Source organism: Monomorium pharaonis, chromosome 4 (assembly GCF_013373865.1).
Source record: "Monomorium pharaonis isolate MP-MQ-018 chromosome 4, ASM1337386v2, whole genome shotgun sequence".
Classification (NCBI taxonomy): Eukaryota; Metazoa; Arthropoda; class Insecta; order Hymenoptera; family Formicidae; genus Monomorium; species Monomorium pharaonis.
The window spans coordinates 31,146,092-31,172,150 of record NC_050470.1 but is presented as its reverse complement, the minus strand read 5'-3'; the positions used below and the strand labels follow the sequence as shown (position 1 = coordinate 31,172,150).

At 40.7% G+C, this 26,059-nt stretch overlaps 1 protein-coding gene across 2 annotated transcripts; it reads left to right on the top strand.

The window, feature by feature from the left end:
- The first annotated feature begins 72 nt into the window (after positions 1–72).
- Positions 73–24,176, top strand: LOC105840906 (homeobox protein Hmx). 2 transcript variants are annotated; one of them, XR_004962826.1, is made up of 4 exons: positions 73–2,090; positions 12,154–12,488; positions 14,768–19,136; positions 21,901–24,176. XR_004962826.1 is itself a non-coding variant. In XM_012687988.3 (3 exons), exons 1-3 carry the CDS (start codon positions 1,474–1,476, stop codon positions 15,676–15,678), a joined length of 1,863 nt encoding a protein of 620 aa, XP_012543442.3. In that variant the 5' UTR covers positions 73–1,473; the 3' UTR covers positions 15,679–23,784. The 2 variants fall into 2 exon arrangements, 1 of the variants encoding a protein (XP_012543442.3); XM_012687988.3 differs by having other exon boundaries at positions 14,768–23,784.
- The last annotated feature ends 1,883 nt before the right edge of the window (positions 24,177–26,059 follow it).

The window sequence follows — 26,059 nt, the reverse complement described above, 5'->3', positions numbered from 1 at the left end:
AGCGTTCTTTCTCTCTATCTTACTCCCCGTACTCCGCCGTTCTCCCTCTTTCTCGTCCTCTGTCGCGCCCCTCGCGCTCCTCCTACCCTCTAAGTGTATTGTTCGCGTGTGTGCGTGCGTGCGTGCGTGTGTGTATACGTGTGTCTGTTACGCGTGTGCAAACGAGCCTCTCCTCTCGTCCGTGTGACCTGCGGTTTCTCTGGCGTTTTCCTACCCTTAGTAGCGCGAGCACAGTGCATCCATCCATCCATCCGCCAGTCCGTGGGCCGTCACTCGTCTCGCCGCGAAGCGTAGTACCGCGGGACACGAGGGTGCTTGCGCGACCGCTCTCTTTCTAACGCGAGCGCGCGTTGTCAGCGCGCGCCGACGCTCTAACTACACGCGCGCGAGTCGAAATTCCGACGCGACGCGAGCACACCGAGTCGTCCTCGTCCGCGGCACGAACCCCGACGCGACTTTCTTATAAACTGCGAACTCTCCGTCCGTGCACGTACGTTATCGTTTCTTCATTCTTCCCCTCGACGTCGAGGGTGCAGTCTCGGAACAGAAAGCACGATGCCGCGATGACAGACGGATTGTCGATTTGTGACGAGTGCGATCGGCGATCAGTGCAAGTAACTCGAGAAAAGTGATGGCACGATAGAGGAAGAGGCAGTCTCGGTATTACTCGACGCTTTACACTTACGCGGGTGGACGGTAAAGAGAACGGAAAGCGAAAAGGAGAGAAGTCACGCTCCAGTGTCAGACTGCGCGGAGCGAACATGTAGTGGTGAGGGAGAAAAAGGAGAAAAGAGAGAGAGGGAGGAAGAGAGAGGTAAAGAGAGAAAGAGGGGAGGTGTAGAGGTAGGTGGCGGCGGACGACGTAGAAGGAGAGGGCGACTCCACGAAGGGTGGGCCATCCAAGTGTCTTGTCTCCTATCATCCTGTCGTCCAGGGTATCGCTTACGAATGTCGCGCGATCGAGCGATCCGTTTGCGATCCACGACGACGACGACGACGACGACGCGCGAGGACGACGTCCTGACGACGGCCGCGCATCGACTACCGACCAGCCGCGCGGCAACCAATCTCTTCATTTGAGTCAACGTGACGGCAAAACGCTTCACGTACCTGTGTGTGTGTGTGTGTGTGTGTGTGTGTACGCGCGCGCGCGTGTGTGTGTGTGTGTGTGCGTCGTCCTCGTGATACGCGATCGTCCGAGGTCGCGGACAGTCGCCGGGTCGCGTCGCGCGAGACGATGACGATGACGCCGGGCACCGCTTAGCCGACGTCGAACAGCCCCGAATATAGAACCAAGAGTACCGAAACGTCGTCGACGAGAACGACGCGCGGCTACGAAAGCACCGGGGAACGAAAGCTTCCCTACCTCCAAGTCGTTCCAAGAGCCGTCGTAACGGGCTAGCTGGGCTAGCCGCGGAAGAAGTGCCGCAACAACGAGTCTCCCCGGCTGTTTGCAAAAGGCCGTTTGAAAGAATGTCCGGCGAGACGGAAATCGAGGTGTCGGTCGTGTCGGAGGAGGATCTGGAACTGGAGGGATCCAGGAGCAGTTCCACCCCGGCGGAACTGCTGCTGCAGGAGAAGAACGGCAAGTCCGGCTGCGGCCTAAGCAATCATCATCACTCCTTCAGCTTCGACACGGTGAGCAAGCCGGCGCTCAGGCCTGCCTGCAATCCGCAGTACACGTCCTTCAGTATCTCCAGCATCCTCGGCAGACCGGAATCGCCGCCTGTCGACTCGACGACTTCCACGGGATCTGGCGAGAGGCAATCGTCGGACGTCGACAGAACGTCGCCGCCGTCGCTACCCCCGGCAAACTCGCAGAACTCGCAGAGGATCCCGCCGTCGGGCGCCAGTCCCAGCGGCAGAATCTCGTCCTCCCCCACGTCCCTGAGACTGTCCGGCGGTCAACGTGGCGGACTGTCCACTACCGGTCACCCCGGGCTGGAGCCCAGAGCGAATTCCACGGGTATCGGTATCGGATGTGCTACCAGTGCTACCAGTCCAGCTGCGACCTTCTCGCCGCCCGGCGATGCCTCTGCCAATCCACTACTAGGACACCAGGCCTCGGCGGATCTCGCGATGCTGTCAAGGTGCGTGGCCTTGGACTCAATTCCCTGTTTCCGCCAACTCTCTTAGAGATGACTGAAACTTTAATCGGCCTGGATTTACTTTGTTTCTTATTTTCACTAAAAAAAGCCCTCGATAGAAATAAACAATAAAATATATAAATAAATATAGCTTCTATTTAACTATCTTGTAATATACATCAGGATTTTATTACTCATTAATCAATATGCTTAGACATTTCACGAGTTGCAAGAGGTGTCTTTGTTATTACTTTAGGTACCTTACAAATAAATAACATTGTCAATTATGGATGATTATCAATTGTCATATTACGCTCAATTGTTATTGTTTGAAAATCTACGATTTCGTTGTATAGCTGTCTCGTGTTACGTAACTGTTCCGTCAATTGAGTGACTTCTGCATTATTTACATATACCCGAAAATATTTTTAAACCGAATACAAGATTTAAATGACGTTAATACGTCAATGAATTTTACATTCTTACAGTCGTTCTAGAAAATGAGACATAAACGATATTCAGAATGTATCAGATGTCGCCTACTTTCATTTGAATATAACTTCTTTTAAAATGCCTATTTTCTGTAACAAAGAAGAATTGCCAATATTTCCGATTTGTCGTTGAAATTTTTATAATATTGCATATCTACACTTGTTCAACTCTTGCCGGCGGAAAAAAGGAAAACTCATTCAAACTTAGATAAAAAATACATTTGCTTTTTTTCTATTTTTGCTTCTCGACTCTTCGATTCTCTTTGACTTTAATCACAGTGATTAAAACCTCGGAAAAATTTGACCCAACAAAAACTGTGCAAAGTAATCAATTTTGTTTCTTTTTTAACTCGAAACAATCGCGATTTTCATGATATTCTATAAAATTTACGTAATATAATCGCGCAAAGCAATCTGTCGGTAGGGAATTTGTGAAAGTAAAATCCTGTGTTTCTAAACTTAATCTTAAAAATGATTAGCGGTGAAAGTTTTGCGTTATTCCCGTGAACAACGTCTCGTTTGCACAAACTCTCCCGCGGATGTCTCACGGAAAACAGCAATAACCGATTTCGGCATAATGCAATATTTTTTATTAACGTCGCAAGAATATACTTCACGTCACGTACACGTGTATCACGCGTATCGTTTATTCGTGTTGCACACAATACCGTTACATTAAACTCAGTCGGATGCGGCAATGTGACCTTCGATTTTATAGGTTGGTGCCGCCAAAATAACTGACCGAAATTCGAACCTTTGTACTGATCGGTGATCGCCATTCATATTGCCGCGGTACGTCAGTCACCCGATTAAAATATATAAAACACTTTGATTTCTATTTAGACAATTTAGTTTGTATTTATAATATGTGGTTAATGAAATGCTTCTAGCTGGTTTTAGCATTTGTAAACGAAAAAATATAAAAACGAGAGGAAAATAACCCTCTCTATATAATTCAACAATTTAAACGCCATCGTTTAACAGCTAATTCAATGCCGTCGCCATTTAATATTAATGCAAAAGTGTCGGTAAATGGAGTTGCTAATACTTGCTAATGATTAATTAATTCGTAACATCGTCGTTATTCATATTCGCTGCTCGCGTAATTGGCGGAATTGTTGAATAAATTAAGACCGCGCCCTCTCTCAGGCAATTAGAAACTCCGCCGCGCTAGCTTTTCCACGATAAAAACACGCATTCGCAAAGCTTTGATCCGGGAGATTCGACAACACCATTGCGATGGATTAATATCCGACTCTTTGCGCCGTTTTTCGCATAATTTTACATGAACGAGTATGCGCGAGTGCACGATGGGACGCATTATATATTGCATTAGCGATATATAAACTGCACTAACTGAATCACGCTCATTAATGGGACAAATATATTATGGCTCCCCATTTACATTTTGTACAATAACGTTTTTAAGCATTTCTATATTTTAAATTGAAATTTACCATTTCCATTCGGCAATATGTTGTCGAATCGATTCTAGACTTAAAATTATAAAATATTTAATACTTTGAACCTTATGTATAAAAATATTATAACACTGCATAATAAATCAAAGAAAAACAAGGATAGTAATGTGATCCCTTCATTAAAATAGATTTAAAAAATTAGTTTTTTTAAACACTATAATAAGAAATAAAGAAATATATGCAATTTAAAATAATCTTGAAAAACTTTTAAAATGCTAAAGAGTGAAAACATCTTATAACAAATGTCGGTAGTTATGTATTGACATATTAGCGCCATTACATAACTACGCTACTGAATTAACATTCCATAAGTAATCACCAAAATTCTTTCTAATAATGGACATATTACTATAAGTGGCCATAATACTTGTAAAAGCCATAATACTACCTTCTATATTTATTAGAGCATCAATTTAATAAAAATCAAAGGACTTGTTACGTGCAGTGTTCCAATTATCGTTAAAAAAATCTGTTAAATTTATTTTTTTAATTAATTTTCACAATAAAATTGAAAAATTATAACTCTATCTTTCATTTTTGATCAATTCGAAAAACTAATTTTCCCTTATACAAAGATATTTTAAAAAACATTTTTTTTATCCAGTAGAAAGTCAATATTCTGGAAGTATCTCAGTAACAAAACTTTACTTATTTGCAATTAATTTCTCATCGACTTTGTTTTAAGCAGATTTTTATTAGGGTTTGCTCTTGTCAAGAAGCTTAAAATTGAAAATTATTAAGTCGCAACGACGATGAATTTTCTCGACATCTTTGACCGAAAGAAAATCGACTCCAAATTGTTGAAAGAAGTCCAAGGTATTTTGATGCGGAACACCATGTTCCACAACCCAATGTCCGCGCACGTCAACTTGGATTACCGGGCGGAAAGGGATGTATGCAGGATCTTCACGACGGTCGTGAACCGAAGATTTCCGTAGGCGTGAGCTCGCCCGGATCAAGATACACGACATATTGGGGGTGGCGAAACGGGTAAGGGGTAGCGGCAACGAGCGAGCGCGTGCGGTGAGGATTATATTATGTGGGAATGGACCGATGAGGGGACCGTAATGGGCCTATTAGGCTGTCTCATTTAATAACAACCGTAGCAACAACACCACCCTCTTACATTACTTACGTTATTTAGGAGGACCCCCGCGCGCTATCGGATATATCAACGAGGAATCTGAGCGCGGCACTGCGCGCCGCAAGGGGAAGGAGAAAGATTCGAGGGTTCGAGATGATTTTATCAGATTTACACCCCCTCGATTGACGACCTATTTCCCCCTCCTGCCCCTCTTCCTTCCCGATCCTCGTCTCCGTTCCCGCCCTCACCGCCCTTTCTCTGCATCCTCGCCATGCTTGGCTGCCGGCGCGACGGCTACGATTGCTTGTTTTCCACCCGTTTACCATTTGATTAAGTTCCACTCGTATGCACCGTTGGGATACACTTCACTAAACGAGAAAAGCCTCGTCGAGTGGCCTGTCACGCAAACGAACTTATCGCGGCGGATAAATGGTAAACTTTAATAAACAGATTTTCTTTTCACCAAAAGTACTTGGTTAATTCCATTTCGCACTGACAAATGGGAGTTTTGACACCCCCAAGATTATAAGCATCGTTCCAGTTGCCAGCAAAGTCCTCCAAACTGTATTTACAAATTGTCTCTCAATTTTTAAACACTTTTTTGTCTTTGTCAAATCTATCAAAAATCTATTGATTCGAGCATATTATAATCGAGCATTAAAAGCTTCGAGCAAACTAGAATCACAGAATAGGTCTTTATTATACGTGATATGCGATAATGTGTAAAATAACCAACTCGTTTTCTCTTTTTGAATAACGGCGGCGAGGAAAGAGCAAATCACGCGCAAATGTAACTTAACGCAAAATGGATACGACACTACAGATTTCCGGATAATGTACGGATATAATTCGCGCATTCACACAAAGGGCCGCGAAAGAGGCGCGTCTCGCTTGTAATAATCGCTCCGCGACGATACGTAAAATTACAAATCGCAATATTCTATTCGGATCCATTTACGCGTTTAAATGCAATTCAACAAAAATTCGCGCGGCGGTATTGAATTACGCGATGATCGTGCGCTCGCGCCATTTTCGCACGTATCGACACACACACACACACACACACACACACACACACACACACACACACACACACACACACACACACACACACACACACACACACACACACACACACACACACACCGCGCACAGGTGCGCGCGTGCGCATGCGAAACGCACGTATTCCCGAACATAATTTCGCAGGCACGCTAATTAACGTCACGAACAACTGGTAACTGGAAACTTGCTGCCAAAACGCGCGTTACGTCGATGCGAGAAGGGGGACGGGTAAAAAATCAATTAGGCGTAGAGTGCATAATGGATGCGGATGAAACGCCGTATACGTATAGTCCAAGGTTAAGGAGTCTAAGATTCCCTCGAGAAACGGGCTACCTATCCCGCGGCCCATTTGCTGCCGAACGAGCAGCCCTTACGTCTCTTCCGGGAGGAAGCGCGCAAGTTCTAGGCTCGATTTATTATTAAATCACCGCTCTACGCCAGCCTGAGATTCTCGCTTGCCAAGGTCGTGGAGAGAGAAGTTGGCGTCATGCGATCTCAGCAGAGCGCTATCTATATATGTATATAACTTTACTGATCAAATAATAATATTTCTCCGCAGGGGAGTAAGTACGCTCGCAGGGATTTACGCGCTGGATACGCCCGGTATACATGCGCGCTTTATAAAATCGTAACAATCGCATATCTGACTCCTCTTGAGCCGAGGAAAAGTATTCCTCATATCTTCAGAGTTGGCACGTACCATTTGTGGCTATCCTGAAAATCACACGTCTTATTAGAGACACCAAAATCAACTTCAAATTAATTGAAATTGATACGCACATGAGGTACATCTTAAAGAAAATGGTCGCGTATTTGTTCTGGAAGACTAGTGGAACAAAATAATTAAATTTTATCATCCCAGACCTTGTATTAAAAGAATAATTAATATTGCCTTACGGCAATCCTTTTCGTTCTCAATACGTTTTGCTTACTCGTTTGAACTGTTGATATTTCTGATCGCAGCATTACAAAAATACTTTTTTCTCAATTCACACGCTCGGTTTCACGAAGGCTTATATTAAAAAATGTTACCCCGGACGCAGTAGATACTGCGAACGGAAGGATCCGTCTGATATAATCCGCGACAGAGACTGCCTCGTTAATTACAGCGCTGATGAATGATTCGTTAATTAGGGTGGGATCGCGCTACAAGTTTCAAAGGAAGATACGATAAAGCCTATTGTGTATGATCGCCTATTCGCGAACGATATGGATGTTTCGACGTTGGGAACAAATGCTCGGGATGAGCGATGCGATGGTGGCGGCCATATGGATCACGGACCATAATTGCGCCGGAATACAATTCTCCCCGATTTCATTTGACATTGCTTCGTCTACGAAGCAGCGAATTCTTAATTAAAAAAGTCGTTAGAGAAGACACGGCTGGTATATTGGGTCTAACGTAATTATTATATGTTACATGTAATTGTGCATATTGTGCCGATACGTCGCGTATCCAATACGAATCAAAACAATTTTAAGCAATTCGCTCGTTACAATATGAACCTTTCTATATCATTTCTTCATAAAACGAGTTCTTAAAGAACTCGTGTATCAGTGGACATATTTATTATAATAACGATTTTCTTTAAAATACACGTTTGAAACAAAGTTATTGCTGTAAACATGGAAATAAATTCCTTGTTCCGCCTATCACAAGCCAGTAATGTAATGAAGCCAACTAATGGATTTAGCCGAACACTTTGAAAGCCAATAAATCGTTGTTGAGTCATCCTGACGACGGCTTTACAAGACGATACTATAACAATTCCATCGTGTTGCAATTACATGTGTGAAGAAGAGTAAAATAATAATCCATTTAAAATAAACAATATACAGAAAGAATGTACAGAAGAACGCTTCTTAGTATTCTCTGTGTAACAAACATAACTTGAAAATTTATCCTACCCATCTACTTCTTTTCCCTTTATTTCTTCTCGTTAATATCCGATAATCTATTTTTCGCTGTTTCCTTTGTCCTCTTGTTTTTATTTTTCTCTGTAAAGCACAGCGTGATGATCGCATGTTGAGCATACAGATTGCAAATCGCTTTGGGCGCACTTTCGCTAGCAAACGCGATCGACTTCTCTTTCTTCGCTGCGCTCCTAACTACCCTCGGTGTAACGATACACGACAAAACGTATCGTATTACGAGCGATCGTTAACGGTATAAAGAGTTTATATTTGAGAATGGCACTTACCGAACGCGCAAGCAGAGGTAGAATAATAATCAATACAAGCAAGCGGTATAGCACGTCATTGAAGACACGGAGGGAAAATTTTAACGGAAATGCCCAATAAAGATAAACTCGAGCGGCGCCTCGAATTAAAAGTATATGGAGGTCTAATGAAATAAGTATCTACGAAATCTTTAAAGAATTTCTTCATCATCAAACAAATTTAAGTCTGGTAAATTCATGAAAAAAGTTTTAATTACCGTGGATATTGAATTTTAGAAGATGTGTAATAATTCAAAAATCTACAAAATAATAAGATAAGAAAGTTTATAAATATATAACTTTAATAATTAAAAAAATATATGGTATGAATAGGATCAGTCATGGCTTTAAAAAACTTTTCCCAACTTATAAGTAATGAAACCGTCATTAGCAAAATTATATTAAATGTAAAGTATTATTACACACAGAATCCAAAGGCTGCACAAAACGGAAAACTGAAAGTCAAATACTCGAATACAGCCGCTACACTCGAAAGATCATCAACAGCAGGAGAGAAACAGAAATCAAAGGCGAGTCACGCGAGTCAAGTGCATGCTCGATGACCTAGAGACTCGAGAGAGCGCGTTAAAGGGAGGTATCGCTGAGAAGAGTCCTTGAGTGGCTACCTACGAGAACTACTACCTACCTAGAGAGAGAACTCGTAAACCCGGTCAGCCACGTCGAGTGTTCACGACTGCCGACTGCCTAAGACGTAAGACCTGCGAAATTAGGCAGTAAAAGGTGGTGGATCTCTTCACCGAGAGAGATCCGAGTGTTTGGTGTTTATACCTGCTCCTTCAGAGGAGGGTCCCTGAATGCTTACAAAACAGGCGGTTGTCAGATTTCCTTTATCTTTTCCGGGGCATTTGTGTGTGCCCCGGGCCGTCCTCTCTCTTCTCCCGTTAGCCGCACGAAGCCTTCTTCAGAATACCTCGATATTTCGTCCCGATGTCGGGAGAATTGTCGGGAATTGAGGAAGAGACGTATCGAAGAGATCGCGTGTCGCTGAGGAATTCTCTTAGGAAGGGTCTCTCTCTCTCTCTCTCTCTCTCTCTCTCTCTCTCTCTCTCTCTCTCTCTCTCTCTCTTTCTCTCTTTCAATTCCTCCTTGCTTCGCTCCCGGACAGCGCCTCGTCGCCGTTGTGTCATATCTATCGTTCAGTGATTTCCTCCTAGTGATAAACGATTAACACGTGTGAAATCTCATCTCTCTCGACGCGACATTAATTCGCATAAGCGTGAGCATCATTGATCCCAATACGTAGGGTCGTTAAAAGAGAGATCAATATCAAATTAATTCGGCAAATTATGAAGAATAAAAATTTTGCTAAACCATTTCTTAAAAGACGAAAAGTTTCCAAAACATTTTGCAATAGATTTGCTGTAGATTAAATTCAACTCGAGTTTCTCAAGCTGACAACATCAAGTTGCAAATTTTTTCCAAGTATACATGCACAGCACTAACCGACGTTTTATTACAAAATTTCTTAAGAAAATGTTACATTATCTCAAGATGAAGAGTGAAAAATATTTTCCAATATTTCAGAGTAAATTTATAAAATAAGTACAATCGCGACTATTAGACTGGTATCGCGAACCGGAGCGATACAACAAATTGTTTTTACCTGTTGTCGCGAATAATAATAACCGCAATTGCTCATGTGGCAGCGGACAAAGTCAAATATGTTTTCGCGTATCAAAACGAGATCAGATCGTTCGTCGCAGGCAAACTGCGACGGGGAAGCGAGGAAAGAACACGGGAAAGTTCTAAGGCTTCCGAAGCCTCCTCGGCCCACATGTCTGACCAACCGCCATCCTGCCTGCCAATATCGGCCAGTCGACCGGCAGATCCTGCTTGCCTATATTTCTGTTCACTACAAATCGGTTACTCTTGCATTAAGTTTCCACGGCGCGTGCAGCTGCAACACTGGCGCTTAGTCGCGATCGGAAGTAATGATCGGAAAAGTAAGAGAGAGAGAGAGAAAGAGAGAGACAGAGAACCCTCGTTAATCGCATAAGTGGCCAAGTAAGAACCAAAGGACAACCAGCCGTGAAGACCCGGTGACAGATTTACCGATAAATGATCTAAAGACCTCAACCAAGACAAAGCCTAAATTCACAAAATTTTAGACGAGTTTTATTATTGCTATTATTTTGTTTCTGATGTAACATATACCTGTTTTAAGAAACCAATAGAAATTAGTAAATTATTTTAACACGTTGAATGCTAGACTTGATGGCAATACCAGAGTAAAGTAAAATGTTCATAGTAGATCCATATTTGTTGATAAAATATTACATATAATAAAATTAAATTGTACAAAATTATTATGCTATGTACAGTACATTAATTGTTTTAAACTATTGCTTTAATATTAATTATATTTAAAATAACAATTTTTTTACGAGATATACATCTTTTGAGTCGGGTAGCGCCAGTCAGCTTGGGTCACCGGTGACTGTCACGGCGCCACTAAAAGCTTAAGTGCCGTTCACCGATGACCGGGACGGCATTCAATGTTAATCAAGGTTTCCGCACGTCATTGTGCGTACAAAGCTGCTACTAAATTCGCTACCGGAAGGGAACGCTACGCAGGTATACCTCGCTACTGATCAACGCGGCGATTTTCTCGAGAGCTTCTTGCTCTAAGCGGATTTTTGCTCTTAATAACCAGTCAAGCGTTTATTCGTAGCACATCGAGCCATTGTTGCGGCGCAAATACCGTTTCCAAATATATTCCATTCAGTGGAGGGCTTTGCTTTCTCCCGAGTGGTCGAATAAATCCGAATGGTAATGGCCGTCGGCTACGAGCGACGGCACTTATCCCAAACGTAACGATCCGACATGCTCGAGCTATCCGCATCGCAGACAGGCTCTGCTCGTATTTACGCGTAGTAATGGTCCGTAAATTCTTTCGTAAACAAAACTGAATGTTGTAATCGATCTAATGTACTCGTAGCGCGTCGCAGACTTCTGCTTATCAGTCAATGCTCTTGGCACTTAATTACTTGACATTATTTGTCACATTACTCGGCATTTCACACTACATGATTCAAAGATGTACACAAATGTATTAAAAATAATATTATAATATTCTAATATACTAATCATCATGCTAACAAAAAACGTAGCCAAATCAAAATTCTAAAAAATAAAGTCCTTCTGCATTTAATGTATATAAAACTTTTAAAAACTTTTCAAAAGCTCAATTAAAAATTAAATGACTTTGTTATCAATCGTTTCTGAATCCAAAGTTATATCACACAAAAAGGATATTCAATTGCGGATTGATCGATTCATCTTTAATTAAAACCACAGTATTTTTAGATCGCCTGGAATTAAAATGAGACTTATTAAACTGACTAAACTATAATTAAATACGCTTTTATGTTTGGAAATAAAAAAAGATACTTCAAATTTATATATGGGATATGTTTATGTAGTTGAAATAAATTTTTCTCTAAATACAATAAAATAAAATTTTATTTGCAACAAAATTAATAAGAAAACAAGATGTTTCACAGAAATGTACATTTTCATAAGTCAGAAGCAAAGAGTCACAAGCGACATTTGCTTCTGAATATTTAGACTTTTCTTTCTCAGAATAACCTTGCTTTTCTTGTCGATTTTAATTATTAATGAATCGTCAACTCTACATGCACACATTACATTTGTCGCACTTAAACAATTTGAAACGTTATAAAACAACAATGTGCCATCTTGTTGTAGATTGATAGCGAGTCGATACCCAGTCGGCATCGGCGGTTTGTTCTACCCCTCGACGCTGCAGCATCTCCATCAGCAGCAACAGCAACAGCATCAGCATCATTCGCGGCTAGCCGCCGCAGCCTCGTCCGCCCTCAGCAACGCTGTACAGGTCGCCGGCCAATCGCCGGACATCGTCGACGCCGATGGCATCCGCGGCGTTCTACTCGGCGGCGCCGGCTGGCCGTTTCCATGGAGGCCGGCGCACGGCCTGCAGACACTCGAGCATCCCTCACCAAGCGATGTGGTCGGCACCCTCAGCCGCGTCAGTCCCGCGTCCGCTTCTTTCCCGCAGCGAGGTGAGTTCGATTCCCTCCCCTGCGCGCGTCTCCACCCGCGTACCCCGGCAGATCGAGACGGCTTATTAAGGATAATCCGAAGAAAAACGCGCGCCGCGGTCGGAAGGAGAATGTTAACATTGTTTCGTAACTGTGGTCTGGAACATCGGCTTTCATCGAATTAGACAGAAGTACAGCAATACGAAATGTCGTTCGTTTTTGAAATTTTTCGGCTAGCTAAAAAATCGAAAAAACAAGAAATGAGACATTTCACAATCTGATGTGTTCTTTAAGGTGTAATAAACTTTTTCTTTACGAGTTACATATTTATTACATATAATGATACACATAAGAAGACTAGAATATTTATCTATAACTAAAGAACGTAGTATGAAAAAATAAATAAATAATTACTTTTAATTAGATAAAAATTTTACTTCTCTCTGCTTGTAATATAGCGACGTAAAACTTTCTCAGTTTAACAAAAATTTTCTGCAGTCTCGATCGAAGAAATTCCGAAGATATGTCAGACACACTGATATCTCAAGGCGATTGAGACGTGGAACCGCTAACTCATATAAATCGCGAAGAAAAGGCGAAGGAAAACGAGGGTTAACGCGGGGGACCTCTGTAGATATACAGATATATTGTCTGCGTGCGCGTTATAGACGCGCTCGTGTATCTATGTGTATATCTTCGCGTATACAACTACGCGTAGGGCTTCCACGGCTTCCATCACGACAAACCAACGTCGATCGCCTTACTCGACGATCGTTTTGCTTCTGCCACCTTGTCTAAGCACTTAGGCAGTTATCATTCCCACCTACGGACACACTGCAATCACTCGTCAGTTTCGACTTAAAACATTACATTTTGTAATAGCAGGATAATGATATTAATAATATATCTTTAGTTATATCATTACTCGCACGTTATTTTATTTTCGTTTTTACATAAATATAAAACGGATGGGAATAAATTATCTTCATATTCTGCAGTTTCAGCGAAAATAAGTAAATGTAATTAAAACAATGGTACACGAAGAAAAAAATGAAAGAGGAAAGAGGAAAAATTTTAAGAGCTGTATAAGAGACCGACAGATTTTTTTATAAATCTTATTTTACTGGTAATAATAATGATGCTCACTTTACGAACAAAAAAGTTGAAAAGCACATATTTTAAAAAAATATGTTCTGCTCGATTACATTTCTGGTATAACAAATATCAAATTATTGATTATAAAAATGTATCATATCTAGTTTCGTTTCGGCTGACTTTTTGTCTGTGCCACAACGATCATTTGTGAGAGAAAGGATTAAACATTCTGCATAAATTTTAATGACACATTTTGTCATTAAAAATAAAAAAAACGATCATATTTATCCTCGTAAGATTATATATGTAAAACGTTGCAGCAATTAAAAGCACAGTGATAAAAAAATATTTGTAGGAAATGAATAAATTGTTGTATGTTTTATTGTTTCCTTCATATTCTGACACATCGTAAAAGAGGCATAGTGTGGCATAACGGTATTTCACACAAATATGCATGCATCGCAAATAATGTCATTGGATGATGCATTCGCATCGATAGCGGTGTAGGGAATTCAATACGCAGCAATTATGTCAAAATGGATTAATAGAATATTAATTAGCATTCTATTAATTGATTAAATATTCAATACGGATAGAGAAATGTATAATGGCGATTTATCGGAGCGCGCGTGAGAGAATTTGTAAATCCAAAGCGCTCTCGCCAGGCTGATTGACGTATACGGATCACGTTTAAAAAGAAGAGCGATTAACGCGTTTACCTTTCTCTCGTTAACGTTTGATTATATCGATAAATATACAACGATGTGTCTTTCATACTTCATACACGTAACAAATAACATTGTTTCGTTATATAATATCGCAATTCTGATCTCCGCGAGTTTTACGCCATTAATCAGACTTATTCCGCGTTACTTGTTAAGAATAATGCCGGTTGAAGGATAACGATCCTCATAAATAAAGAGATCCTTGTTTCAGTAACTTGCAAAACAAAAGAGATAATTAACAGAGAAATATAACTTTATGAGTAACTATCGGTTACGGGTAAAAAAGTGTGCGAAAGCTTTTTGATTGTGAGTAAAGTATAAATGTATTGAAAAAGGAGAACGTAATTATAATGTTCTTTATTAATCATTCTAATTTTAACACAATTTGGAGAAAAAATTCTCGTACACTGTTATAATAATATTAATAATGATCGATAAACGATAACTTTGAAAAATCAACACACTTGTATCTTCCTTCAGACGAGCTAGACGACGACAACGACCGCGATGATCGTCTGCATCGCGCGAGGAGTCCGTCAAGCGGTGACGAGGTGCACGACGACCTCGGCGATGCTGACGACTGTGGGGATGCCGATGGAGAAGGCGAGTCCACGTCGACGAGTCTTCACGGTACTTCGGTAGGCGGTGGTGGCGGGGGTGGTGGCGGTGGTGGCGGCGGCGGTGGTAGCGGTGGTGGCAACGGTAACAGCAACGGTGGCCAAAACAACGTGCAAGTCGGGGTGGACGGTCGCGAGTCGAACAGCATAAAGCGCAAGAAAAAGACTAGAACGGTCTTCTCCAGGTCGCAAGTGTTCCAGCTGGAGAGCACGTTCGACATGAAGCGTTACCTCTCGTCGTCGGAGCGCGCAGGGTTGGCCGCCTCGCTCAGGCTGACGGAGACTCAGGTGAAGATCTGGTTCCAGAACCGGCGAAACAAGTGGAAACGGCAATTGGCCGCCGAGCTGGAGGCGGCAAACATGGCGCACGCCACTCAGAGGCTGGTCAGGGTGCCGATCCTGTACCACGAGGCGTCAGCCAGCACCGGCACTTCCGCCGGCGTGCCCGTGTCGGTGACGGGAGCACCGGGAGCGCCGGTGCCGCAGGTTCCGTCTTCGGTAGGCGCGACCTCCGCCCTCTCGCACTCGGTCGGCGTCGGCGTGGGCGTCGGCGTCGGCGTCGGCGTCGGCGTCGGCGTCGGTGTCGGCACCTCGTGCGCGCCCACCACGGCGCAGCCCATCTTTTACTCCCATCACCATCAACATCACCATCACCACCCGGCGGCAGCCCACGTGCAGGCGCACACTCTCCTATCCCACCAGGTGCACCCGCAACCGCCGCCCCCACCCCCGCCGCCGCCAAACGGCCAACCACCGCGGACGTCCTCGCAATAACACCGTCCGACGACTTACGAGGGTAGCGTGCGGTTGCTGCGAGAGACGACCACCATGAATAACAAGATCATCTCCGTGAACGACGGCGCAACGGCGACGACTTCTTGTCGCCTGGACCGTGCTGCTGTCTGGCTGATCGACGTCGATGAGTGAACGCACGCACGATTATCGACAAGAACACAGACCTCTCCCGCGACATCCCCTGATCGTCCCGTCATATCACGAATCCGGTGGCACGACTGTCCCCTCGCCGCGCCGGTAATTCGAGAGCATTGGAGTTCGAAAATGCTTTTCTAACGCGGACCGCGTTAGACGCGGTGGATAAATGTGAGTATACGCGAGAAATGTAGAGTTTTGATTCGCTTTCTACGCTTCTATGTCTCCATTACGTAAGGGAAGTTGTTTTATACGATTCAAATTGTATTTTATTTTCATATAGGTGACACGTCCTAGCAATAATCGTTTTATTGAACAGAAAAACTCGTGGTTATATATTTATAATGGAGAAGCTAATATATAAAACACATTTTTAGTGTATATATACTCATAAATAAAAGAATATGTAAAAATATTTTATTTATATAAATTTCAATAGTATAACATGACAGCAATAAATAAAATTATGTTCTCTCATAAGTTTCAACTGACTTGAAACTCTACGTTTTCTGAACGGCGGCTTATACTCATGTCTATTCACACACATCTTTTATTATTATCTAGAAAAATATGATCTCTTGCAAATATAATTTGATAAAATTATTTTTAACGCTTGATAAGAAGACTTTAAGTCAATTTGTTTACCTCGAAATAAATTATCAAAAAAAAATGTATCGAATTGATACAACACACGTTGTTCCAGTAATCATATTGCCATAAAAATAATACTATTGTCGATTATTCTGTTTAGCTTCTGGAAAAGTAAGACATTTTGATTTGCATTTTTTTTTTTACCGAGCCACAGAAATATTTGTGCTAGTCCGCGCAATTATACAGAAAATTTAACTGTGATTATAATGATTTTGTGTCGCTTCCATGAGCCACGGGCGACGAAAGCTGGTCACGAAGTCGTACGGTTTCCCTTTCGGTTTATTCGCTGATATAATAATAGCGTATTGTTCCTTGCTACTGCTCTCGGTTTGTCAGCGTATAACGGGATACAAAATTTCACGATACCGCAATCGACGGACGGAAATTGGACTCAGTTTGCGTCATCATATGTACTTGGGATCTTTGTTGATAGTATAGTGTACATATATTAAAATAGCAATTCTTCGATTGTGCGCGTGAAAAAAGACGATTCGCGCACGAGAAACGCGAGAATGAAAATTTTCAAACCGTCCCTAATTGTGCGACGCTTGATATTTTAATTATTGTCGAACCGTATCCGTTTCTCTAGTATTCGTTTTCCTTGTAAATAGTTCTTTGCGCGAAGTGTAAATTCATATTTAGAATTCCGTGTGCGTCGAGGGGAACGCGCTGTGGACCGGTGACCGGAGCTGCTCCGTTAATATAATTCAGGGATTAAAACAACTTCGGCGAGTTCAATTTTTAATAATCGAGTGACACGGAGCAGTGACTCCCATGCGATTGTCGCATTTTCATCGTCGTGGATACAAGCGCGGAGAAACGATTTCCGTGCGATCTACAGAAAATTTGAACTCGCTGAAATTGCTCGCTCGTATTTAATACCTGATGTAACCGGGATTCGCAGTGGTTGTAAAAAATTGGACACACGTGTATAACATATATACATAGACACGCAGCAAGCAGCTCACATACATACACACACATGCACGTACACACGAGACACAGGCAGGTTCCTACGATATATTCCACCTGTTGTGATAAGTATCTAAACAAATAATTTTATTAAACAGAACGGTAGAACTACGAAATACCGCCTCTCTCACATTGTATATCACCTATCTATAGACGTCAATTAAGGAGAAGGTTCGCCGTGCCGTGTTTTATACGGACATTTGTGATCCAGGATCTTGAATTATTGTATAGCCGATCGTTTCGTAATCGCAAAAATAATGACCGTTGAACCATACCATACACGTCGTCCGAATTTCTTCTACTCAAGATCTGTACCGAACTGGTGAGCGTTGATCTCGCCAGCAAGGTAATGGACGAACGTTACTAGATTCGATGACATTTGACGGGATCGACGAACGGTTGAATAAAAATACGAATACCTACGTTTAAATTGCGCTTTTTTTCTACCGTGGCGCCCATAAAGAGATAGCAACGAAACAATGGAACGCGCACCGGCAGCGTTCACATAAAAATCCCGCGAGGTCCGCGCGGGATTAAAATTAATTGTTGCGTGGCTTCACAAGAGGCCCTCGTAACTAAACAAATTGACACAGAGATAAAACGTAGCGTTCGCCGCTTTCGAAATCAAAAATCAACGGGTGATTCTTTGATGGAATCGCTATTCGAACGGATCGAGAAGCACGTCAGTTAATAAAATCTAGTGATTCACATTTACTTTGCCGTCTGCACTCGTAGAGATGAGAACGAGAAGAAAGAAAAATTTATGAGACGGAAGTGATCACCGAGTATAAAAGCGACTTCAAGTATAAAAGAAATTCTATTATATTTTACAAATTTCTAAATTCCTTACGTATAAATATCAAAAAATATGATATAACATAATAAATTCTCTCAAAATTGCAAGTTAAAAATATCTAAAATTTCTCTATGAAATCCTAGAATTTAAAAACGAAGAAATACGTTCATTATATCTAAATATTTTCCACAGAAAACCAATCGTTTCACAGCTAATTTGCGGAAAGCTTTTTCTTGAAGCAATAAATCAGTGAATTGTGAGTAACATCAACGAGAAGGTACTTGAGGAAAAAACTGAAATCAATTAATGCATGAATCATTTCCTACGAGTCCGATAAATCGCTCTTCAAAAGTTTTAGATTCATCAGTTGGAAATAGAACGATCAAAAATAAAACGATCAGCAAAACTTCGACACACAGAGAAAAAGGTATATACAGATAGATACTCTTAGATATTCGTTACGATGCACATATCTCGCGTGTACCGTACGATTATTTTCTTTTAACAAAATTTTTTTGCATATCGATAAATGTTCCTAGAGATCTCTATATCCATATATAGAGATCAGAATATTCAAACAATACAGGAGTGTTTATTGGACGTCTGTGGTTATAGCGTGTCCTATCGCTACGCAATCAAAAATGCATACAATTATTCGCGTACGTGTGTGTAGCTTTTCACTCGCCATTCACTCACGCACGTTCGTCAAGTGCGTAACGCAGGCGGCACGCGTACGCGTATTTACACGCATCGCTCCTCGCGTCCTCCGCCACGAAACTGGCAACGCGACCACGAAGGAAGACCAATGTGACAATGCACCTGCACCGCCCACATTCCGCATCCGCTGCACATACAGCCGCCAACACAGCGTGTTCTGAATAACGTAAGTATGTGCACTTAAATCAACGCTCTCGCATCATCGCATCTTCATCTCTTTTTTTCATTTCTGATTTTTCTGAATCTGCCTTTTAATCTGTGAATTCTCTCTCTCTCTCTCTCTCTCTCTCTCTCTCTCTCTCTCTCTCTTACGCGTGCGCGTGCACACACACACACACACTTTTTAATCTGTTTATTGTCACTTCTATTCAATATTTGTGCTCTGCTTTATCATCTCCCGCGATATAATGATTATTGCTATAAAAATGATATTCCTGACTACACTTATTTTACTATGCAATTATAGTCGCAAATATCACATATTTTTTTCTCAGTGTAGACATCTCATCTTACGATACCCGCAATGTGGTGACTCTTCATAGGTCGAACGAAATCATCGATGTCGAGATATTGTTTACCATCTCTATCCTTTCCTCCGTTGTTTTGCGAGCACTCTGTATGATCGAGCTCGCGTTGTACAATTATCCGTACTAGAGATGGATATGCAAGAGATACTAGGAGATATCTCTTGGATATTGAATGACTGAATATATTGCGGGACATTTTGATATCCAATAGATATCCGAGATGTGATCACTGGCTGCCTGTGTTGCATCCGTAAGAATGAATGTGTGCAGGTGCATATAGAAAATAATAAATTCTAATAAAATAAAATATAAAGATTTACTAAATGTTTATCAATTTTCTCTTTGCAACTTATATAAGAATCTTACTTTGCGACATTAAATTACATTTTTAGGCGTGCATAAAAAAACTATTACTATTTTTACAAGCTATTGCTTTTATATTAAAAAATTTATGTTTATACAAGAATTTACGATAATACTGAGAACTAAAACTGATATTAAGTCATTCAAGCAACGAGATTTTCAAAGTTTGTAATATCGTACAAGCCCGATCCATTTCCAAGATTGCGTCGCACCTAATGGCTTCGCAAAGTCGACTATACACAAAAGTATATTTCGACAGATATATCGCAGATATACATATTGAAAACCATCCGCAAACATTTTCACAAGACTTTTGTTGTTCATAAACAGAGAGCGAAAAACTATGTATGTATCGCGTTGTGAAAAAAAAGAAGGGAAAAAGAAAAAGCGGCCGTCTCGTTACGGAAAAATATCGAAATTGCATGCAAAGAGAGAGCGAAAGAGAGAGAGAGAGAGAGAGAGAGAGAGAGAGAGAGAGAGAGAGAGAGAGAGAGAGAGAGGATACGTATAACATTCAAATAGATCGATTATTATCTAATGTTCCAAACTGTTAAATACCGATTACGAGATTAATAAGAAAGCTTTTACCTCCAACATTATCGTCCATTAATATCGATAAATAGTGCAGATAATTTTCCTGAATAAATTAAATAAGTCTAAATTTTAAATTGTAACATGTCGTTTTAATTAATAATTTTCGCATAAACGTAACAGGATTAATACACATTTAAAGATAGTAACATTATACTAAATTCATTATTACTATAATTATTAATCCATTTGTGGAAAGCAGAAGAAACTAAAGACGAATGTTTAACAATCGATACGTTACATATTAATCAAGCGAGATAGAGACAAAAAATTCAACACAAAATGCTATTGATTGGGAAAATGCTTACGCTAATAATATTACCGCTTATTTAAAAATGATTTTATCGTATAACATGAAGTATACGTGAGGAATGCTCCGGTTTCGTAATTTGTCTAAAGCTTATTATCTAAAGCTGCATTTTGATGCGTGACGTGTGTGTACCGATTAGCTTGCCCCTCGTCATATTACCCTTCTCCCTCCCCTTTGAAGAGAGATTTTCCGGTTTTTAAAAGCATATATCGAAATCGTGTTTGCCGAGGATCGAAAGTTCACCGGCTCATTGTCGCCGACAATCCGGAGTCGAGTTGCAGTCCTCTCGCGTCACCACGCCCCCCTTTTCCTACCGTATCGTGTCCCAGAGTAATTTAACACGTAAGGGGATGACAACGGACTCGAAACCCGCGTCCTTTTAAGGGCCCGTAAGTGATGATCGTGTTACAGCACTGAATTCACAAAATTTGCCGGGAACGATGAGTTTTTCCCGTATTTTTATATCAATTATAGTACTTAATAGCACTATCGAAAACTCGTAACTATTGCGTATACTGTAATAATAAATTAGCTTGTAAATTGCAAAATAATTATCGTTACGGATTAATTAAATAGAATATATGAAGGCCTATTATTTTTGCAATTAACATTAAAATAAATCGGTTCTTAAGTATTGTCTTCAGATAAAAATTTCAGATTAAACCAATAAAATAATAAAACTTAAATTTATTCTTACAATATGTTTCAAGGAAACTTTCAAAAAATTCTCGTCAATCTCGAATATTGTGTTAAACATGTAAAGAAAAACACGTTACATATACATTATCTTCTTATTTCCTTCTGATATTCTGCAGTATTTATCTTTGAAAGTTATTAAATCGGTGGTAGTTAATTACATGCCTCTCTTTAAATCACCGATATTACAGGAACAACTTGTGGTACTGCGTCATGCTCGAGATGTCATTCATTTTCATGCGTGACCTAAATTACCCTGATGAGATGCGAATTGATAAGGAATTAATTGCCGCGAAAGGTCGTTTAATTTGCTCGCAAACACGTCGATCGTCTAATCGAGTTAATTACCGAGCGCGGAACTAACATAGCGACTTTGCGACAGCTGTAACAACACAAAATAGCGTAGATGACTGTCGCGCAGATGACGTCTCTCTTTCTTTCAGAGGGTGAACGCACGGTCGATTTATCGTGGCCCATTATCGCCGTCACGATCGTTCCGTGACCGTTATTACCCGCCCGTAAAGAAGACTCGTGGCCGGATAATTACTCTAATGGAATAATTTTTTGGAAAAATCTATCGTCGATGCCGCAGACGCGCACGACACGGCAACAACAAAGGCCACACCTCCAAGAAACGGCGATCCGAGAATCGTTAACCGCACGTAAATTCTATAAAAGGAAAGATTAAACGTAAAAATAAACGAATACATATATCGAGCTCGATTATCATCGCGTTACTAATCGTCAGAGAACGAACACAAATTACAAAAAATATGTAAGCCTCTCGATCAAAAAATATTTAAGCAAATGTATTTTAAAACCTATAATTTTATTCAACACAAAATAAAAAATTCTTTTGTATATGATAAACTTTTCCTTAAATAACTTTTACATAGTACGTGAAACACAAGAAAATCTATTCTAGTGATATTTCATAATTTTTTTTTTATTCTTTTAAAATGATAATTGTTAATATATCACTTTTGATGTTACCGCAGATCTCGAGATTTACCATAATAAATTTTTGCTGGCGACAATTTTACATATTTACGGTAACAGAAAACAAAAACCAATGTCAGAATACGTTTTATAGCCCATTGGGACTCCAAGGGTTTAGATTAATATTTATGACGTTCCGTAAAATGTATCCATGTTGGAAAGAAAACTTTTGTCCCGTGTATCCCTAATCGTCCTCGCAATCTTACGTTTTACTTTTTCACACCAATTCTTTACGTCAAAATGTAACATATTTTCAAAGATGTAAGAAAAAGCATTATTCTTTAAATAATCAGATTATGCTCTAAATGCCTAACATGCAAATGTTCATTATTACGAATAAAATCGGACTATCTCTAAAAGTGTGATTATTCGAATTGCCACACGTCAACGTATTACAATTCGCGATGTTCCACTCTTTAACATCGAGTTGAACGCATGCGGTTCTCAGCATTCGCATTCGCCCAAAACAGTTCTCGAAATCGACGATAAAACTCGTCTCGGGGTAGAGAATACGAGGCCTGACACGGCGACAAAGAGGGCGAAAGAAAGGGAGGAAGGGAACAGGATGGAGAAAGAGCGAAAGCGAACAAGAAGAGAGAAAGAAAGAGAAAGAGAAAGAAGGAGAAGGAGAGAGAGTCAATGGGTATAAGCACTAAGCACGTAACTATAAAAGGAGCCGGGGGTTGCGAATCGTCGCTAGATTAAAAAGAGGCTCCCTTTTTCGCTTGCTCTTTTATGCCGATGCGCGCCGCGCCCCACACGCATCGCGTACGGCCTCCTCCTCCTCCTCCTCTTTCACCTCCTTCTCTTCGTCCTCGTCTGTAACGTTAACGTTACACGCACTTGCATGTGAGCATCACATGCACATTCGCACATTCACGCGCATCCGATATCTCGCGACCGTCCGTCCGCTGGAAAAGCAATTCGATCTGCCGGTGCGATGGGGTACAGCCACCCTCTTTTCTCTCTCTCTCTCTCTCTCTCTCTCTCTCTCTCTCTCTCTCTCTCTCTCTCTCGCTTCTTTTTATCTCTCCAGACCTGCTCAAGCGTCGGATTTCCTGATGCTGAATTCGACTTCGCGATGTATGCCCACTCTCGCGTTTATCGGAAATGCGAATTGCGGCGAGCGCGAGCGTGACGTTTGTCGAGAATATCAGCAACTACCTTAAATACGACTTGATTAAATCGTATAATACAGTTGGAAAATATTCCCAGTAAAAATATTACTCCACTTGATATCAATTAAAAATTTATCTATCTATTTAAAGCGCTTTTAAGTAGTAAAATGTCTTTCAAATAAATCTCTGTAATAAATAGTTTCTCTCAAATTTGAGTTACTTTACTTCTTTATATCGTTTTGTCTAAAAAAATTAAAAAGATGATAACATATTAACAATTTGATTTAAATTAAATATCAAAATATATAAATATATGTATATAAAAATAATTAAACATGTAAATTAAATAATTATTTTTGAAAGATGCTTAATCCGCATGAAAAGTAACTGTAACACCATTCCAAATTCATTTAAAATTTAACACATGCCATATACACATTAGCACGAGTGGTTATATTTTTTACGCGTGCACGCAAGTCACATTTAAACATAATATACGTTCTGTATCATAGCATGAATACTTAGAGAAACAATGATTAGAGTAAGTGCCTAACATCGTAACACGCACATAATATCTGCGAACAGACAATGCACGTCTATCCGCTCTACTGCATACGCAAGGCTCACAATCCTCATATTACAATTAAGTACCACAGCTGATCGTATTACCGTTCGGATAATACAAGGGCACGAGGATATATGAATGCTCAGTATAGCAATCAGCTGTTCAGATAAGTGATCAAAACTGAACGTCGGAATTAGCATTGCTAATTAACATCTCAGGTTTTCAAATACTTTTAGTGCTCAATACATAATCTTACAAACCATTTTTTTTGTTAATTTATAGCTAAAATTATACAAAGTCAAACAATTATACCGTGAAAATTTAATTTAAATGCGTAAAAACTGTAATTTATCAGTCTCAAAGTTATTGCGCTATAGCGCTTAGTCCGCAGCTTTCCGCTTCAAGTTTTCATCTTTGAACTCCCCGGTTCTCTGAGCCAAGCTCGAGCCGCACAAATTATGATCGTTCGATTTTCGCTCGATCTCGTCGTCTTTATCTCGAAAACGAGAGGTAGAGAGAAAAAGATAAGCGAGCGAAAGGGAGAGCAAGAGAGAAAGAGCGCTTGTACACGCGCGGATACAGGCCCATCGGTAAATGGATGGATGAATCTGAGCGAAAAAGGGTGCCTTTGAGCTGCCGAGTCCGTTGCTGCCAGATTAATTAACGAAGCACTCGCCCGGGGGCCGGAGGAGGATCAGCAGCAACTCCGTTATCAGGGAGAGCTAATAGACAGATACCCCTGCCTACTTATCTATCAGTCCACCTCTCGATCAACCGCCTTTCCATCGAACGGCGAATGCCGCTATCATTCGCGTCAATCGTTAACTAATCGCTCGTGCTATTACCATCATCAGTATATCACTTCGATTAGTGAGTTTTTTTTCTTTTCGATTATTTTCACTCCCCTTTATCTCTGGCGAGATTATAATAAATTAAAACATAAAAAATTAATTTATTAAAATTAAATAATAAAAAAATCAATATTTATTTTTATTCAACGTTAATATTAACTTTCAAAATAATGTTCAAAAATTAATATTTGAACACAATTTGTTAAAAAGTACATTCACATCAATGTACGTTTATTAAAAATAAATGCAAGATAAATTCATTCACACGATCATTATTATGTATATTTATTTTCAAATCTCTCTCTTAGAGCCCCCAAAAATAGGGTCTCGGAGCGCTCAAAAAGAGTTTAATCGTAATCGTCGCGTCGAGAGAGATCGTCGGCCGATTGTTTTTCACGTTACACGCAGATCCAAAGATTTCGAAGCGTCCATCTAAGTAATTACTGTAGCTTAGGAGCGTCGTCAGGGTTGGGGGTCAGCGATGGTGATTAAACGTGAGATAAGATACAACCACTCCACCTCCACCGCACACATGCAATATGCGGTTCTTTCTTTCGTGTTAAACCGAGTCCCTTAATTGAAGTAGCAGCCTTTTGAATATTCCTAACAACGTGCTACATGAAACATTATAGCGCAGCGGTGATCAACGAACGCGATGATTCTCGAGCACGCATAAAGATCCTTGAAAAACGCACAGTTATATAAAGTTTAACATTTTGCTGTGTTGTTTACTTTTTTTCACATACAGATATTATTTTAAAATTTTCTTTGATGTTGCTTCCTTCTCTCATATTAAATATGCTCAATTTATAAAATTGCACGATATATCTTTACAAAATATGTCAAAAAAGAAAGCGTGTATCGGGAGAACAAAAGCGAACGCGGGAGGGAGCTGGGGACTACGGCCTGCGTAATATTTCCTCGGCATTGAAATTAATTCACGAAAAGAGACTGACGTATACGCAAATGCGGCCTTTCTCCGCGCTAATAGACTCGTCTGCTCTCTTGCGCTTTCACTTTCTAAAGCACAACGTTGACCCCGGCGTTCTGGGGATAATCGACTGAAAAT